This window comes from Lissotriton helveticus, chromosome 4_1, assembly GCF_964261635.1.
Source record: "Lissotriton helveticus chromosome 4_1, aLisHel1.1, whole genome shotgun sequence".
Lineage (NCBI taxonomy): Eukaryota > Metazoa > Chordata > Amphibia > Caudata > Salamandridae > Lissotriton > Lissotriton helveticus.
Window position 1 is genome coordinate 2,098,905,907 of NC_136063.1, and position 19,479 is coordinate 2,098,925,385.

Genomic DNA, 19,479 nt, shown 5'->3' on the forward strand with positions numbered 1-19,479 from the left:
ATGAGCTCCAAGATGGTGTCTGGAGCCAACCTGTACCTTTGAAGTATCTCTTCCTCTGTGAGCATGAACAGGGTCACCCTCTTCCTGTAGACCTGCTCCTGTCTCAGCCATTCCCTCTCTCCTTCCTCCCGTAGCCGTAGCCGTCTTGCTATTACATAAAATGCCGCCATTGTGCAAACTGAATTGCATTTAGGGCCCTTTTTTATAGGATGCACCTGGTTACCACCTGATTTGAATCCATGGTAAATACCGACTCTTAAATACCGATTTTGAGGTAAAATAGGTATTTTAGAGCCTCCCTACATCTCAATGTTCAATTTTACCTATTCTTATTTACCGATTCGGTAAATTTACCGATCGGTAAGTTTACCGATCGGAAAGTTTACCGATTGGTAACTATACCGATCGGTAAATTTACCGATCGGTAACATTACCGATCAGTAAATTTTCATAATCGGTATTTTACCGATCGGTAATTTTACCGAATCGGTAAATTTACCGATTCGGACTATTTCCTATCACCTACATACCGAACGCTCAATACCGGTCGGTAACGGCCGAAAATCGGTATTTTCGGCCGTTACCGACCGGTATTTGGCCACCTACATCTGGCCCCAAGTGCCTTAAAGAGCAGGAGTCAATTATGGGATTGGAGGAGGTTTGCCTGAATCAGTAAATGTATTGGTATAATCAGAAAGCAAGTGGTGAAGATCTGTAATCAATCCGTGGCATCTGCAGCATAGGTTCTTGGTTGTAATGTTCATCATATGCTTCTTCATATGCATTTTGTTCTCGAAAAGGTTCATAAGAACTTGACTTCACCTCTTGTGTTATCATTATCTTCATCATCAAAATCCTGGCATTTCACATGAAGTTGAGATGGACATCATCAGACTCCTCCATTTCCAAAAGATGTTTGGCTTAATAGGAATTGTTTTGATGGCTTCATGGAGAGATCCGTCGCCGACACATTTGTCAATGTTGTAGATGATGAGCTTTTATGTTTAAACTATGTAGCAGGCTCAGATTTCACAATAGCCTGTGGTAATGTACCCATTGAAGTGCCCATCATCAATTGTTTTATTGACACTGATATTGTTGGCGATGTGGTACTCAAAGAGGAGGTTGTTGGTGTGACGATCGCCATCACCAACTACAGCCTCATCAAATATTTCTTTGTTGACACATGATTTGTCAACATCTGGTCCGTTGATGACTTTTTAATCTTTGAGGAAGTAGGTTTCTCTCACAGATTCTCCGTTCAGGTCTTATTTTTGCTGGTTTCTTCTCAGAATAAAAGGAGGTTTCTTAGTTCATAAGGATGGACTACTTTCAGGGTGTTTTTGTCCCTGCTTTTGTGAACCTTCTTGGAGGGGTCCACTATGGAATCTTTTTCTCTTTTCATTCCATGTTTTGGGCTTTCCGGTGAGGAGGTGATGTTATTTCTCTTTCATCTTCTGCACATGAAGTTTCTATTATCTTCTTTTTCGGTAGCCAAAGCAGAAGTGTGGGATCTTTCTTAATGGGTTTGACATAAAATGTACAGCAATTAATGCATTCCCTTGGTGCATGATGAGGATGCAGGCAATAAAGGCATTCCTAATGAGGCTCCTCAGAGGACAGTGGGAGTGTTCAACAGAATTTGCAAGGTCTGAAAATACCTTTTTATAACTCTCTGACATGATTTTACTCTGACAGGTTTCTACATCCAATATGTTCTCTTCAAGGAGTACGCAGCTGTAGTTAATTGAAATGTCAACAGATACAGAATATCAGTTGTCAAACTGAAGAAACTGAGCAGAGCTCAGGAAGACCCGCAATAAGAAATCTGGGGTACTGTGGCCCTTGAGGGGAAGAGTGATTCAGGAGCTGTTTTCTGATTGCTGGGATTGGTTCTTCTTAAAAATAATTTAATTGGTTGCTAATGTCTCTTGTATAGGGTTTGTTGTTAAATGCTCTGTTTTACACAGCTTACAATAACAGAGGGACTTACCACAACGATGACGGGGAAGATTCAGGCATGTTACTCTATGAAAGATCTATGAAATTTGCATTTCCAATACACATTAATAGCTGATAGAGGATAATTCAAGCTAAGATAGGAAGACTTCTTGCTAGGGTTATGCCAGGGGGTGCTTGCTGCTTCAGCTATTAATTGTTCATGTGGAGGACCTCTTAACAAAACCTCTCATGACATTCTGCTGCTTACTCTACCTGAAATCTTTGGGTTGTCAATAGTGTAGTGTTAATGGATTTGTTAGTACATCACAATGATTTTCCCTAATCAGACGTAGCTTTCAGTACAGGAAAGGTTGGAAACCGCTGGTTTAAAATAAGTTATATTTAAATCATTATGGTATACAGATAGCAAAACAACATTATTTAATCTTTACACTTTTAAGTAGAAAAGTTGTAGTGTATGAATTACCACAATGTAATGATTTTTCCAACTCATATCACAAATCATTAGATAACAGCCCTACCAAACACATTTTCTAAATGCTGACTATAAAACCATCTTCTTACCATTCTCTCTGCATTTTGCTTAGTCCGAGGTATATTTTTACTTCCTTTTTAGGAGGCAAGCTTTTTTCCACTTCAACTTTTATGCGACGTAATAGAAAAGGTTTCAAAACCTACAGCAACAAAAGCAAATTGAATGTGGGAAGCTTCAAGTTTTACTGCTAAAAGTCACATTTACAGTCACAGTAATCTTATCAATTAAATGTGGAAGCCAACTCTCATAATGAATGCAATTTTAAGATCAAGAAAAAGGCTGCTTTCCTGACACCCACAGATGAAAGAATGTTTACAGTTTAATGAAAAATTAATTTAAAAAATCAGATTGGAATAACATGTATTGTATACTGTAAACAAATAAAGTAGAAACTAAATGCTAGCACAGGAAAATGCAAATCTGAACCTGACTATTCAACATTAGACTGAGTCAATAAAGGAAAAATCTACACTAAAACTAAGGAAAGAACTAAATAACTTACCTGTAAATACAGTTTTTAGCACTGGTATCTTAAATAGATTCAGATCCTTGACTCATTATCCATCATCAGGCTAGGTATCAACAGCATTCTAGTGTTGCATTACTGGTATTACAATGCCCTAGACAGCACAATAATGTTTATTTAGCAGCCTACTTACATCATTGGAAATTTGTCCAAATGCCAGCCATGACTTGAATCTGCTGAGCACTCCCCTCTCCCAAGAGGCTACCATAAATCTCATTTTGTGCTACATTAACAAGAGAAAAAACAGGAGGAAGACCCTCTCTATCTATACTCCTAGCATATGATACAAAATACCTATAGACATTAGAACTGCTTAAACCCTGCAATTTAAAAAGAAGATAATACCTCATTTCGTCTACTCATGGATCACAATCCATTCACACAATAGGAACTCATCTGCAACCTATGTCCCTGTAAAGAAACATGAAACATACCTACAGACGTTGCTCACTATACAGCGCTCCATTGCTTCCTAACTGTAGTTGTGCTATACAAATACATTTGCATACGTAAACGATTAGCATCCAGTAATTGTGTAACCATGCAGCAAGCAGGATCACCTTTATTGAAATGGGCTGCACAAAGCTGTTTGGTCTGTTGAATAGTGAATCACCGCATTCAGGTCCAGGCAGTAGAGTGTAATGAATTTGTGCCTACTCTTTCAAGAGTGGCTCTAATAATAGGCTTCAGTGGCACCCTACCATATAGTAAGTACTTCTAAGGACAACATACTTCTCTAGCAGTGGGCAGTCACATTTCCCTGGAATGATTGATGCGCCTTCTTATGTGAAAACCTGGATCTCACCCACTGTGTTTACAGAAGTCAAAGAAGTAGGAGAGGCCAGTCAACTCTGAACTATTGATTGGTTCAAACAGGTTTCATATATAGGTCACTACTACGCTATTCTCTTACTACCGACCAATATTTGATACACGTTGGTTTTCTGATTCACTCTCCCGATGCCCACACTCAGTGTTCACTCTACACTAAGACATTGATATAAGCCATTCACACACCCAAGGTGTACCTGAACAACTCGGTAGTGGGATCAATGACCTGTACCGTTTTATATAATTTGTTTACTTGATTGTATACTGATTGTATACTGATATGTTTTATGTATGTTATTACTACCCGACCATGTTAGTGACTACTATATTGCTCCCATTATCTCTGTTCACTCCTACTGCCCCTACCCTGTCTTTGTGAAGCGCTCTGATATCTGTAAGGATCCTGTTCGCGCTATATAAAACTTTGAATAAATAAATAAATAAATAAAATAAATAAATATAAGCTTGCATAGTACACAGTATGGGATTCTGTTTTCAGGATACAGATAGATGGCATATTGGTGGGAAAGTCAAGAAGTGATAGGTCATTATTTTATAATTCCTAATGTAGGCATAGATGTTGACTAATATCTTGAAATGGCTGTTGACTAATATCTTGAAATGGCTGTCAGGTGCACTCTAAATGAGAGAGATATCTTTGAGATCCTTGTTGTCTAGGTGCAGTGGTAGTGACAGAGCTGTTGCGACTGAATAGCTGCAAACCATTTTTTGTGTATCAGACAGAAACATTTCCGCTTGGCACTGTAAATCTTAGCAGCAGAAGGTATTCAAGAATGCACCTGGATATGCCTGCAATGAAAATTAATGCCCAAGTGGCTGAGCTCTACATAGTCAGGAACCAGGCCATGAGTTTTGGGACCTCATGACCTGACCTTGCTGCTTCGAAAGATGAGCTAGAGGAATTTGAGGTCGATGTGAGGGCAATGAGATAACTTGAAACTTACTGGGATTATAACAATTAAGGAACATGTGCTATCTTTGCTTCGCTCATAAGCCTGAGGACCAGAGGAAATGAAGGAAAAGCAAAATGGGTGGAATGTGTAACCTGAAATTGAAGTCAGAATTACAGATTCTTGAGAATCCTCCTCCAGAGCACAGCCCTTTTGAAGCATTGGCTAATCAAAACGATATCTTCCTACATCCGTTGGACTTGTTGCCACTGTTGCTCCATTCCCTGTTCTATGCGACGTATTCTCAAATATACGTTGCAATACAGGTGAAAAAGAGTATGATTTTTCCCGATGTGTCTGGAACACCTCCAAAAAGAGTAGCTTTCGATGTTGAAAAAGTTTTGCCTTGATTTAGTTCAGTTTGAGGCACTCAACACTGCTAAAGCTCCAGACAGGCTTTGTCAGTGAAACAGCATCCTGCGTTAACAGTGCTTTCAAGGGCTAGTTGCCCAAGTACAGAAAGATCTGGTGGACTTGCTTTCACAGAGGGGCCACCACTGGGAATAGGAATTTGGCGAAAATTCTTGGGTGGACTTAAAATGCCAATAAAGTGCTCTGTATTGATAATACTGCTCAGCCACCAAGAAGCTCAGCCACCAAGAATGTCAGATATTATCAGTGCTTCAATTGCATCACGATACGGGAATATGCTCCTGCATGGTTAAGGGAGATCAGGAATTCCCCGCCCTACATCAGAGAGATTATTTCTTGTAATGTGGCCATTCTGAAGGGTTGCTTTTTGAAAAACTGGTTCAAGCCCATGAGGAACAGGACGGGCCTCAAGCAGCTTGTCTTTTTCAGAAACAAACTGAAGGATAAACTTTAATTGCACTGGCTAATGTGTGGGTACCTATTTTACTGGTCAGCTGGGAAGCAAACAGAAGATCGCATGATTCAGTTTCTGAAAGTGAAGATGTTTTACCTTCATTGGTGGGTGGCATGGAAGCGTTTGCAAAAACTCAAAAAAGAACCTCTAATCTTCGCCCCCAACTATGGCAGTGACAATACGAAAGTACGACAAGGGGGGCCTACGAACTCTGCGAGTTGTATGTCTGGCTATTCAAGGGGGATCCTCCAGATTATCAGTCACTTATTTTCGTGGCCTCAACATTGCTTTGTAATGCCTACAATTGTTACTGAAACCAATAAAACAAATTTAAACAAAAAAAAGGAACCTCCACTTTACTATTGAAAATACCCAACGATAAGGGGTAATGGTCCTTCATTCTGACAAAAAGTCTGAGACACTTCCTCCATTGCTAACATGGGGAACCGGTCCGCTTTGGAAAATTGGAAATTCATGCTCTTTGCAAGGATCCCCATTCTGTGGATGTTGATCAGCTACAGGACTGTCCTTGATTACCCCGGTCAGTCTTCTGGTAGGTGGTTTGACAACATGGATATCAATGATTGCTGTAGTACAAGGGTCCCCTACATACGATTAAGCTCTTCTATTTTTTGACATCTTTTTCTTAAACTTTTTTTGTTATTAACAATATATTACTTCATGTTATTTGCGTTTGCAATTCCAGCAACACAGCGAAACTTAACACGTATAAGCTGATATAAGCATCACCAAAAGGCGTGATCAGGCGAGTTGTCCGACATAGCATATATTAATCATATATACATAGCAACTCAGTAGGTAAGCAGGTATAAATAAGAACCTTGCCCTTTCTCCCTCCAAGAGTTAATAGGATAGCCTTTGGGCTCAGCGATGCTTTTGCGAGAAGTTAGCATTTGTCATGGTATATGGCTAGTTTGTATAGCAAGGCGGAGGAGAACAACCACCACCCATGGGTGCTAACTGAGAGCAAGTTTGTGAACTGCTAGGTGAGGAGAACAGGGAGGGCTGGGCAGTCGAGGCTTAGTGGCGAGTATATGTAACTAAGCATGATTGTGTAATGGGAACAGCAAAGAATTAGGCTGTGCCGCACAATATCGATGAGACCAAACTCCAGCCTTATTTGGGCAGGTGATGCGTAGGATGGAAGGCTGAACAAGATTCTGTAGGCCTTGACCTGTGTGCTTTCCAATTCTTTTGCATCTATTCCCCGCATTGCCTCGCTACGGTACCGTAGGTAATTGAGGGGAGTAATTTGGCCCGGACAACTTTCAGAAGCGGAGTCAGGGTAGGCCCTATCAGTTTGCTTGCCAGATTTTTCATTGTTAAGGCAATCAGCAGCACAATATCGATGAGATCAACAGTTAGGGGCTAGGCAAAAGCTAGGCTAGGGCTAGCAAAACGAATTAGCATATTTGCTGCCTGTTTTGAAACATAACTTAAAAAGACAGCAAGACAAGCATCAGTTAAATAAACGTTCATTAATTTATAGTATAAAAGTATATAAGTGAGTAGTGGAGGCCACCCTTACCCAGAAGCACAGTCAAGGTGGGTGTCATATTTGGCTATAGAAACAGCTATAGGCATTGCCGTTTCTTTGCAGTAAGCCACATTCATTTCCATTTGTGGTGAAAGTTACAGCCATAAAAATCTCATATTTCGCCTTCCAATGCAACTTACAATAAAGAATACTTCTTGTCATGTTACCATTAACGTTTGTGAGGGCATTAGTACAGCTAAGGTTTGCTGAAAATTACCATTGTCTATAGGCCTAAAGAAATCCCTTTTGCTTGCTACATTGGGGTGCCTCTGTCTATCCTTCTCCGTATTCCAAAAATCAGTGTGGCAGTACATTTCTGTGGTACAAAATAAAATCTAGGGGTGGACGAAACTGCCACTTTTTTTTACTGTAAAAGTTCACAATTTCTCTCAGTCGTGCAAATAATTCTAAGTTGCAGATGGTGTTGGACTTTTTTCGTTTCTCCCTACTCTTCCAGAACATCACTGGTCATCTTTCACCACTGACTTCCACCAGTAAAATCTGAATCTTCAGATAATATAAAACAAGTATCGACGTTTCAGCTTTTACTACCTGTGATTACATTGTTGTTACATGCAGGTTCTGAAAGTTTCTTTCACTTTTTTTATAATTGTGGTTTTTTGATTTTGTATTAAAGAACAAAACATACTGTGCAATAAAAGGTGCCACGGAAACGGTTAGCAGGGTACATCTCTATAGAACAGGATTACATTAACCTAAAATGACAGAATATGACCTCACAATGAAAAAAGAGAAGGGAGAGAGGAATCCTAGGGTATGGTATGTACGATTGAACTCTTCTAAGTAGCTAGTAGCCAATATTGCAAACTCTCCTGGAGGACTTCATCAACCTGTTTTCTAAAAAGGGTTTCTCAATCGAATGGCATGTCCAATATCTTACTCTGAACCTCGTGCAGAAAGGCAGCACTCTTCAGCCACCCAACCCTACAAGGCCGCACCCTGTGCCAATTGTCAGGAGCCAATGTTTAACACATTCATTACTATGTTGATGAATGTTGCTTTGGCACCCTCATTTGCTTCGGTCTCCTGTCCTCAAGGATTGGGCTATTAAAGGGAAATTGCATTACACATTTGTCAATCATATCACCCTATGATCGCGAATGCCCAGGCTGGCCTCATCACCTATTGATCTGCCATCTCTGTGAGGAGGTGCTGAGCTGGCTATGACATGGTTACTTGACAACGCTACTTTGTATTAATGAAGTCGGATACACTGACACTGAGTTTGAGGCATGTTACTTCTTTAGCAGGCAAGGGACTACTGTCTGGACTGAAGCCAACTCATTCAAAAGCTTAAGTCCTTCTTCTGATCCATAATCTTTGTACAGGAAGACTTGATGGAACTCCTTGGTTGGTATTTAGGAAGATGGCTACTAGTTTCTGAAGCTTATGAACGGGCTTCATTCAGAAGGCATGAGAGCTCCAGAGAGGAGGGAACAGGGAGAGACTTAGCGGGAGAGGGTCTCCACTCTTCCAAAGATACTTCCAAAGATAGTTGGTGCCCTTGGCAACAACAAGATGCCTAAGAGAGCAGCTTTGAACCTGCGTCTTGATGTCTTCCTGACTTTCAGTTTCCTGGACATAATGCACCTGAATAGAGAACTGCGTCCTGTGAGATTTCAAGGCCCTGGCCATTGATACACTACAAAGGATTTGTGTGTAAATTATGGGCCCACTGGTGGAAATCCATCATGACGGCAGGTAAGAAAAGAAACAGAAACCATGGCAAGTAAGGGAGGCACTCAGGAGTACATACCGGTGTCTTCAGATGAGGAGGGTTAATAAGGTGAACAAGCACTCAGCTTTATTCGATTGCAGCTCTCAGAAGTTACTTAACAGAGAAAATGGCACCACTGTCAGTAGCAGTTTAGCAAGTGAAAAAGTCACTAAAGGGACATTGCTGAGAACTGGGATGGAGCAGAATGCAGAGAAGACTAGACTTAGGTCAGGATTAGCACCATAGAGTCACGGTGATCCCAAGCCACATAGTCGGTATAAATAAGGTCTCCTTCAAACAAATCGAACTGTTTCAAGTAGGCGGAATTTCGAGGTTAGCAACGTTGTAGGGAACTGTCACAAGAATGTATGTTCACTGGCAGCTCACTCACCATCTGGACAGCACGCCATCATGCAGCCTTAGCCCCTGGGTCTGGAACGCTGTAGGTCTCGCCGCCATCGTTCTTCCAACGCGGCTGGAGACTACAGCTCCCAGTGGGCTTAGCGTGTACTTCCTGTTTCCCGCTGTCTTCGCGCCCGGAGGCGCTACAAAGGCGAGTCAATCCCTCGGTGGAGCGGGGGTTCACTGGCAGCTCACTCACCATCTGGACAGCACGCCATCACGCAGCCTTAGCCCCTGGGTCTGGAACGCTGTAGGTCTCGCCGCCATCGTTCTTCCAACGCGGCTGGAGACTACAGCTCCCAGTGGGCTTAGCGTGTACTTCCTGTTTCCCGCTGTCTTCGCGCCCGGAGGCGCTACAAAGGCGAGTCAATCCCTCGGTGGAGCGGGGGTTCACTGGCAGCTCACTCACCATCTGGACAGCACGCCATCACGCAGCCTTAGCCCCTGGGTCTGGAACGCTGTAGGTCCCGCCGCCATCGTTCTTCCAACGCGGCTGGAGACTACAGCTCCCAGTGGGCTTAGCGTGTACTTCCTGTTTCCCGCTGTCTTCGCGCCCGGAGGCGCTACAAAGGCGAGTCAATCCCTCGGTGGAGCGGGGGTTCACTGGCAGCTCACTCACCATCTGGACAGCACGCCATCACGCAGCCTTAGCCCCTGGGTCTGGAACGCTGTAGGTCTCGCCGCCATCGTTCTTCCAACGCGGCTGGAGACTACAGCTCCCAGTGGGCTTAGCGAGTACTTCCTGTTTCCCGCTGTCTTCGCGCCCGGAGGCGCTACAAAGGCGAGTCAATCCCTCGGTGGAGCGGGGGTTCACTGGCAGCTCACTCACCATCTGGACAGCACGCCATCACGCAGCCTTAGCCCCTGGGTCTGGAACGCTGTAGGTCTCGCCGCCATCGTTCTTCCAACGCGGCTGGAGACTACAGCTCCCAGTGGGCTTAGCGTGTACTTCCTGTTTCCCGCTGTCTTCGCGCCCGGAGGCGCTACAAAGGCAAGTCAATCCCTCGGTGGAGCGGGGGTTCACTGGCAGCTCACTCACCATCTGGACAGCACGCCATCATGCAGCCTTAGCCCCTGGGTCTGGAACGCTGTAGGTCTCGCCGCCATTGTTCTTCCAACGCGGCTGGAGACTACAGCTCCCAGTGGGCTTAGCGTGTACTTCCTGTTTCCCGCTGTCTTCGCGCCCGGAGGCGCTACAAAGGCGAGTCAATCCCTCGGTGGAGCGGGGGTTCACTGGCAGCTCACTCACCATCTGGACAGCACGCCATCACGCAGCCTTAGCCCCTGGGTCTGGAACGCTGTAGGTCTCGCCGCCATCGTTCTTCCAACGCGGCTGGAGACTACAGCTCCCAGTGGGCTTAGCGTGTACTTCCTGTTTCCCGCTGTCTTCGCGCCCGGAGGCGCTACAAAGGCGAGTCAATCCCTCCGCGCCGCGGGACGCGCGCGGGCGACCCCGGGCGGAGCCCGGGCAGAGGGCGGGCCGTCTGTGGCCGTCCGGGGACGACGAGGGACGGGACGGGCCATCCCACCTGGCCCCTACGCTCCTCTGAAAAAATCTGTACAGGGTATTGAAGCCTTTTGAAAATGTTTATTTTTTATTCTTTCTCCATAACTTTTACGGCATCACCTAAGAGAATTGGCATAAACCTAAGCAGCACAGCGTGGTTGCGACAAAGCAGGAGTCTATAAGGGAATGATGTCCACCCACCCCAATACACGCTCGGCTGGGAACAAGTTAAATAAAAGATCAACCCCTAAATTAAAACGGGGGGAAATAAAGGAGGGCGCCCAAGCAAAGGGGAACAAACCTACAGCAATTGACCTAATGCTAAAGAAAGTCACAGGGGAAATTGAACGCATGGAACAGAGTTTATCCTCCTCGCCCAATCTCAATGTTATCACTCAAACACCCTCTAGAGACGTACTACTAGTCGATAACTCAAACACTCAGGGCAGTGTATCTCAAATCCACAATGACACAGCGGACGTCCCATGTGCACAAACCCCAGGGCCAGAAACCCCTGAATCTAATGACACGACCCATCGGAAAACAAGGAAGCGTATGGGGAGGAATAAGGGTTGTCAGAGACAGAGGAGAGCATTTCTAAGAAGCAATTCCCCATTATGCATTCAAGATTATAAAGCTGCAGAAAATAACTCCGAGGTAGAATCCATTCCCCCAGGGTGGTTCGAGTCAGTAGTTACAGATATCAAAAAACAGCTAGAATCCTTCTTAGCGGCACAACTAAAGCCTATCGTAAGCAAGGTGGATAAAATAATGTGTGAGCTCTCTAAACAATCCAAGGCACTAGAGCACACACTCGCAAAAACTCCCGCTGACCCACCCCAACTAACGGAGGTAGCCATAAATGACAAGGCAAATACAATGAGAGCCCTAAACAATAACTGTGTCAGCCACTTGCAACAGGCTATAGTCCAGATTCACGAGGCCCCTAAAACTGCCCAAAACCCCAAAGGGGGAGCTAATGACAATTCCAGAGGGAGACACAATCAAGGTGAGAACAACCCTCAGAGGGAGAAACCTCCCCTGCAACCACTAATGCAATGGAGACAAGATGATCGCAGCCAGAGGGAAGGGAATTATAATCACTGTTATACAGACCCTGATCCCTTTTATAATATCAATACTCAGGCTCCACACATAGACTTACCCCCCGAGGCGAGCCCTTTTGTAATAATATTGGCAGGGGTACCAGAAAATAGGCCCAACGAGAGAGAAACACACCACCAATTGATCTCCAAAATCTCGAAGTGGCTGAATATCCACAGACTCTTAAATAACGGGGAACGAGGAGAGATAGCAAGCGTTAGAAGGGCAAACTGGGTCGGGGGGAGAAACAAAGATATTAGAGGAGACTGTATAGTCGCAAACTTTACGGACACTAGTCTGGTAGAGTACATCTTGAAGAGTGCAAACAGGAATCAAACCAGCACGATTTGCGCACTCCCACTTGGGTATTTTTACCCAAGGACCCGGAATAACAAGCGTGTGGGTGATGAGGGAGGGTGGACGATGGGTAGACCACAGCGCCCATATAGACCCAGACTAGCAAGCCACCCTGAACAGCCGTATTCTCAGCGGGATTCCTCTCAATGGAGAAATAGATTTGCCCCACTCCAATCACTAGAGGATATCGATTGACTTACACCCACAGAAAATAATATCGCAGGAAGTTTGACCACTAGTAGTCATCCAGGCCCTGAAATAGGGGGCAAACGGGGGAGCGAGGAGAGTATACTAACCGGGAAACTAGACACACCCCGGGGCCAGGGGGAAAAGGAAATAACCAAAATAGACTCATTAATAGATGGGGAGAATAGAGTAATTGAAACCCACATGACAAGAGGCAAAGAGAAGCGGGAGGGTCTGTCCATCTTATCTTGGAATATCGCAGGGCTGGAAGCCAAATTAAAAAGTAAGGAATGGGTAGAATTCATAAAGCGATTTCATCTGATAGCGCTCCAAGAAACTTGGGCGAGGGATTCGGGCCCATGTCAACTGGAGGGTTATAAGTGTTTCTTTAAACCCGCACAAGGCACAAATTCGGGTAGAGCAAAAGGAGGTCTAGCACTATATGTGGATTTAGATCTGAAAGGCTCCTGGTCACACACTGATTGTCCATCAGATAATATACAAGCAGCTAGACTTTCACACTTGGGGGAGAGTCTACTGTTTGTGAATTTCTATAACTCCGGGCCGGTGGAGGGGAAATTCCCAATTTTAGCGCAGCTGGAAAACTGTTTAAATGAGGAATTAGAGAAAAGGACGAAGGGGCCAGAACCTACTGTCATGTTAATGGGGGATTTTAATTGCCACCTATGCCCCAAACTACTTCCTCTAACCCCCAATTGGTCAGCTTGTCCTCTAGAAAAGGGCCCCCATTTTTCACACACTAAAGAGGGTACTATTTTGATGAAATTATTAGACAACTTTGCCCTCTCTCAGGTCATGGATCTAACCGCACTTAAGACAGGCGAATCCCCAATACCGACATTCAAGGGCAAAGGTGGGGGGTCCATAATAGATTACGTCATGATATCCGCTTGTGCCAGGGAAAAGATCCTAAATACCAGTACCGAGTGGAGTCCCTTCAGTGACCACAATCCCATTCTAATAGAAATTAAAGGGAATGATTTCATCAGAAAAGACCTAGGGGTGATCCATCAAACAGAAATCCTACCAACAGACCAAGGGAGACGCCTAAGGTGGTCAGTGATTAACCCCCGAGAATTTTATGTCAAATTAGTGGATGAAGGGAAAGCCCACATAGAGACCTGTCTAGATCATACAATAGAGGACAGAGGAGTTGTAGAGGCGTTCGAATCTTTAACTAAAATTGTAGAGAAACTCCTGATAACCAAGAAGCCCGCAAAACAGCTATCCACGCCAAGATGGTTTGATTCCAACTGTTCTAAAGCGCTAAGAGACCTAACACAGAGTTTAAAAAAGACTCCAAGGAACAAGGTCGAAATCACCCGTTGTAGACAGATCTATAAAACCCAGGTCAAGATCAGGAAAAGTACCCTCCAAAAAGAAGTCTGGGCAGATTTAAGAGAGGCTGGTGAAAATAAGGACTATGCCCAGTTCTGGAAAATTATAAACAGACCAAGTTTTCACGATCAAAGTTCCCCAGTCATCAGCTCAAATATTCTGCCGGAACAATGGATTGCCCATTTTAAATCCTTGTATAATCAACAGGAGGTAGACATTGGGGATGGAAAATGGAGGGGGCCAATGGCGGAAAAATTTGAATTATCCCTGGATGAAGTTCTCAAAGCAATCCTAGGGCTAACACGAAATAAAGCCCCGGGCCCGGACGGGACCCCTCCCGACCTATTTCTTAGCAATACGGAGCTATGGGCCCCAATGGTAACGAGAGTACTGAATGCTGCTATTAAAACAGGTCTGCCGAGGTCATGGTCCACCGCGGTGATTGTCCCGATTTACAAGAAAGGCTGTAGGGACAGCCCGCAGTGCTACAGACCTATCTCGCTTATTGACGTTTCTGCCAAGGTGCTTGGGAGGGCACTTCTCAACCGCCTATTAGAATGGACTGATACCCACAACATCTTGGTGGACACCCAGTATGGGTTCAGAACTGGCAGGTCAACTAGCGACCAGTGCCTCAACCTATACCTCCTTACTGCCAAGTACATCATGGCGTCTGATGGCACCATCTACATGGGGTTCATGGACTTAGCAGCGGCGTTTGACAATGTCAACAGAGCCAAACTATGGTCGCTCATGTTCAACTTGGGAATTGATCCGGACCTTATTAACATCTTGAGGGAGCTTCACTGGAACACCACTGCCAAGGTCCGCTACAGTGCGGGGGGGGTGAGCACTGATCCCTTCCTGTGCTCGGGCGGGGTGAGGCAGGGGTGTATCCTGGCGCCATTCCTGTTCTCCCTCTATATAAATGGCCTGGAGAATGATCTGACAGCATTGGGAACTGACTGCCCAAAGGTGGGCAAGCGTCACCTGCCAGTACTTTTGTACGCCGATGACGCGGTCCTCCTAGCGCGAACGGCTGTTGGCCTGCAGCTCTTAATCAAGGGTTTTGCGGATTTCATGAGGAAACTGGATCTCTCCGTCAACATGACAAAATCCTTCGTCATGATAGTAGGGAAGAAACCGCAGAAGAAATTTGTATTCAAACTGGGGGATCATGTCTTGGACAGTGTTAAAACATTTCCATATCTAGGTCTTTTACTCGACGAGAAGCTAAAGTTCTCCCCTCTGATAGAGGAGAGGGCGAGGAGACTTGTCTCAGCCAATGGATCTATACTAAATTTTGCCCGTCGAATGGGACGTTGGTCCCCAGAGCAGGTGTTGACTTTGTATAGATCAGTCAGTATTTCAAAGACCATCTACGGAGCTGAAGTTTGGGGCTTCAGAGATGCTCAACTTATTCAAAGTGAGGAAGACACATTTCTGAAAAAACTGTTAAAACTTCCGCCGAGCATCCCCGCAGCAATAATACACAAAGAGCTGGGAATTACTTATATAGCTGATCTGATTATACTGAGACCTATACTGGCCTGGATCAAAATTTGGACAAACCCCAATGCGGAACTTTCCAGACAGATCATCCAGGATTGCCTGACGAAGGAGAAATGTCTTCAAATCCCCTGGCTGAAATATGTTAAAGATACTTTGGGGGAAATAGATGAACAAAGGCTATTCTTGGACCCCTCCACGATGGATATATATTCTAGAAACTCAGTACAAGGGCAACTGTTGGATAAATATAATGGCAGGAGGAGGGAGCTTGACTCCATTAAATCCTCGACAGTTGCTCATTTGCTAGTATCTAATCAAGCAGGCATGGAACCGTACCTCTTTTTAATGTATAGTCAGCATGAGAGGTTTTTAATGACTCGTTTTAGGCTCAATTTGTTGCACCATATTTTAGCCTATCCATTAGGGTTTACTCCAACAATTGAGCAGAAGGGTGCCTGCGGTTGCGACAATAGGTCTCCGCAGGACACCCTTCATTTTGTACTATTGTGCCCTTTTTATAAAACACCGCGTCAAATATTCTTAGTAGGTGTTTTGAAAGACTCAAATATAATCCATGCCAAATCTGCTTTACTGTTTCTGCAAAGAGCCACTGAAATGCGAACTCTATGTGCCATTATAAGTTTTCTTAAAATTGCTTTTAAATTGAGAAATACAAGGGGCTGATGAAATTGGTGGGCCGGGGAGGTATCTAATTGGTTATATGGGGTTTTGAATCACATTTGCACTTGGGTCCTACTACTCACAAAAATCCCTTTTTTTTAATTTGATGTCTTTTTAAACAATGTCATGTCGTTCAGAAAGTTTTGTATTCGAGATTATGTATCGTATTGTTGTTATTGTGTATTTTCATGATGGTTTTTAACCTTCGAAACAAATAAATGAACTGAACTGAACTGTATGCATTCAAGTTTGTGCGAAGAGGTCCAACTGAAAATGGAGAAAACAGGCTTTTATTCTTCCCTGATTTCAGTGGCATTAACCTCGCATGGAACAAAGCTTTCCTCAAGGGTAATACGTACATGGTTATGTGTGCTCTCACAACCGTTGCATACCTCCCTGTTCAGCTAACGGTGAAGCACAAAGGGGGGTGATAAATGTTCATTCAATTGGTCTTAGTCAGAGCATTTTTAGAAGAATTGTATATAAACACTGGCTAATTTCTACAATTATAGCGATGCTTTTCTTTATTCAGGGCTGCTTAGTTCTGAAGGGGAACTAAGACGGATGGTGGGTTTAAGGTGAGGTCCAGGAATTAATCCATCAATCAGAGATTTGTAAGCGCACTACTCACCCGTGAGGGTCTCAAGGCGCTGGGGGAGGGTGGGACAGGACTTTGGGCAGTTCTGGCTCATCTGAAGAGTCAGGTTTTAAGGCTCTTCCTGAATGCTTGCAGTGTGGGGATACGTCTGATGCTGAGGGGGAGTTTGTTCCAGGTCTTGGCCACGATGTAAGAGAAGGATCTTCCTCCTGTTCTGGCGCTGTGGATGCGGGGGATTTTGGCCAGGGCATTGTCGGCAGAGCAAAGGTTTCTCTGGGGGGCGTAAAAGGAGATTCTTTCTTTGAGGTATTGGGGTCTGGTGTTGTGGAGAGCTTAGTAGGCATGCGTGAGCAGTTTGAAGGTCACTCTTTTTTCGAAGGGGAGCCAGTGGAGGTCTCGTAGGTGCAGGGTGATGTGGATTTGTCGTGGGATGCTGAGGACGAGTTTGGCTGCAGCGTTCTGGATGGTCTGGAGTTTGTGGAGCAGAGATTTGTTGATTCCAGCATGGAGGGGGTGCATGTAGTCCAGTCTGCTGGTTATGAGTGCGTAGGTGACTGCATAAGTTTCCCCTGGCTAGTAGCTGGGAGACAATAGTTTCAGACCCACAGGGCCTAGAGGCAGCCCCGGAGGGATCTCAATAGGGATCACGGCGCCAGCCAAACCAACACTTAGGTTCTGAGAGTACACACAGAGAGGCCCAGGAAGAGCAGAGTCCTACAAACATAGTCTAGGCCCCCCCATCAAGCGATTTATCAGTCATGGATATTACAGAGTCTGCATGCCCTACCTCCCCACAAACAATGCATCCTGGAGTCTGTTCCAAACCTTGGATGAAAGTACTATAGGCAAAATGTTGTTGACTTTGAAACCTTCCAATCACTACAATGACCTTCTGCCTTCGAACCTTTTCCTGGGAAGTTAGATCCTCCTTACTAACATTATGGACTGCAATCATTAATGCATCACTTCGGCAAGGTGCTATTTCAGACTGCCTAAAATCGGGTGAAGTCACCCCGATTCTAAAGAAACCAACTGCTGATCTCACAGACCTTCGCAAATTTCGCCTAATCTCTAACATCCCCACCTAGGCAAAGCTCCTGGAGAAATGTGTGCTCGCCCAACTCTGCAACCACATTGACCATTTCCAACTCCTCGACCAATGCCAATCTGGTTTCTGCCCAGGCCATAGCACAGAGTCTGCACTAACGCACATTGTTGATGATGTGTTAAGAATGTCGAACCATAATGAGGCGTGCCTTTTGATCCTTCTTTACCTTACGCCAGCTTTCGATTCTGTCAAACATGATAACCTGATTGACCTCCAGGAACACAGGATGGGGCTGCCTGGGCCTGTATTGAACTGGATCTTTTTGTTCCTTCAGAACAGAACCCAAAGCTTCAAGTTGAACAAATCCATGTCCCATCCTGCACCGGTCATTTTGGGGGTTCCCCAAGGTTCAGCACTTTCTCCCACGCTCTTTACCTGTTCATGGAGCCTCTTACAGAAATCCTGAAGCATCCAGCGTTCACTATCACATGTATGCGGATGATACCCAACTTTATTTGAAGATTGGCTCCCCTGAGGACATTCAATCCGTCAGTGCTGTCCTGATGCAAACACAAAGTTGGCTGACACGTAATCACCTGAAGCTAAATGCGGAATTCCTCCTAATCTTACCTCGCAAACAATCTCCGGTCATGGAACAATGGCTGAATCAGCTTACTGCTCTTAACTGTAGACCTCACCTAGTTGACTCGGCATCCTCTCTGGGCAGAAGCACATCAGCTCCATCAGCAAAGGAGCGAACTTCCAACTCAGCATCCTAAGGAGGCTCAACCCCTTTCTCCCTGCTCATGACCTGAAGGTGGCAGTGCAAGCATTAGTGATCTCTAAGCTAGACTATGGTAGTGCAACGCTATGCGGGTTGCCCAGAGTGAAGATGGCTCCTCTTAGGGTGACCCTCAATTCAGCTGCTAGGCTCATTACTGGCACTCAAAAATACAACCACATTTCCCCGGACTTGTTGGCCCTGAATTGGCTGCCATATGAAGCTCGGATACAGCTAAAAATTGCATGCATGGCACATAAAGCAATCCACTTCAAGACCCCGCAGTACCTCGCTCAAAAACTGGAGCTCTCATGTGGTTCGAGAGCCTCCAGAAGCGCCAGCACCATATTGCTGAAACTTCAAAAATTCAACAACAAATTAAGACCTATAATCGAGCTTTCTCAGGTATGCCCGAGGATTTGGAACTCCCTTCCCCCCCGAAGTCAGGGTGATCCCTTCCACTGTAGTCTTCAAAAAAGAAGTCAAAGGGCTCCTGATGAATACATTTCTGCCTCAATTGGGCCTCTCCGTCGGATTCTTGGACCATAAATGGTGATCTGTGGCCCAGCTGCCTGGTGCACAAGATTGTCAGACATTATAAGATTGTGAACTTTTTGCTTTATTAATTCTGTTCTGTTTGATTGTACCCTCCTTGCTGCATATACTGTAAAGCGCTCTCATACCCTCGATGGTCATGTTCGCGCCATATAAAACTTTCTAAATAAATAAAAATCATCATTTACATCTGGAGGGGATCTCACTTGACAGCATACCAGGCAACAGGTCTCAGGCAATCACCCTATCCCTCATTCGATTACTTTGTCCTCATTTTGTTGTATCCCACTTCCACAGTTCAAATAAGTGTCATGTTTAGAACATAGATACGTTGTGTACCACAATGTCTGACCAAGGCCATTATTGCTAACGCAATTAAACTCTCCATGTAATAATCCAAACTAACACATCTGCAAGCTGTTAATGGTTAACAGAAAGCTGC

General features: G+C 44.7%; 1 protein-coding gene across 4 annotated transcripts in view; it reads right to left on the reverse strand.

Annotated features, from left to right (window-relative positions):
- The window catches only part of SMARCA1 (SNF2 related chromatin remodeling ATPase 1), a 2,556,005-nt gene that overhangs the window by 1,186,897 nt on the left and 1,349,629 nt on the right, over positions 1–19,479 (reverse strand). For all 4 annotated transcript variants that reach the window (XM_078688758.1, XM_078688761.1, XM_078688757.1 and 1 more), the window contains one exon: positions 2,527–2,636. In XM_078688758.1, coding sequence (XP_078544884.1) covers positions 2,527–2,636 — 110 coding nt within the window. The remainder of the gene's footprint in view (positions 1–2,526; positions 2,637–19,479) is intronic.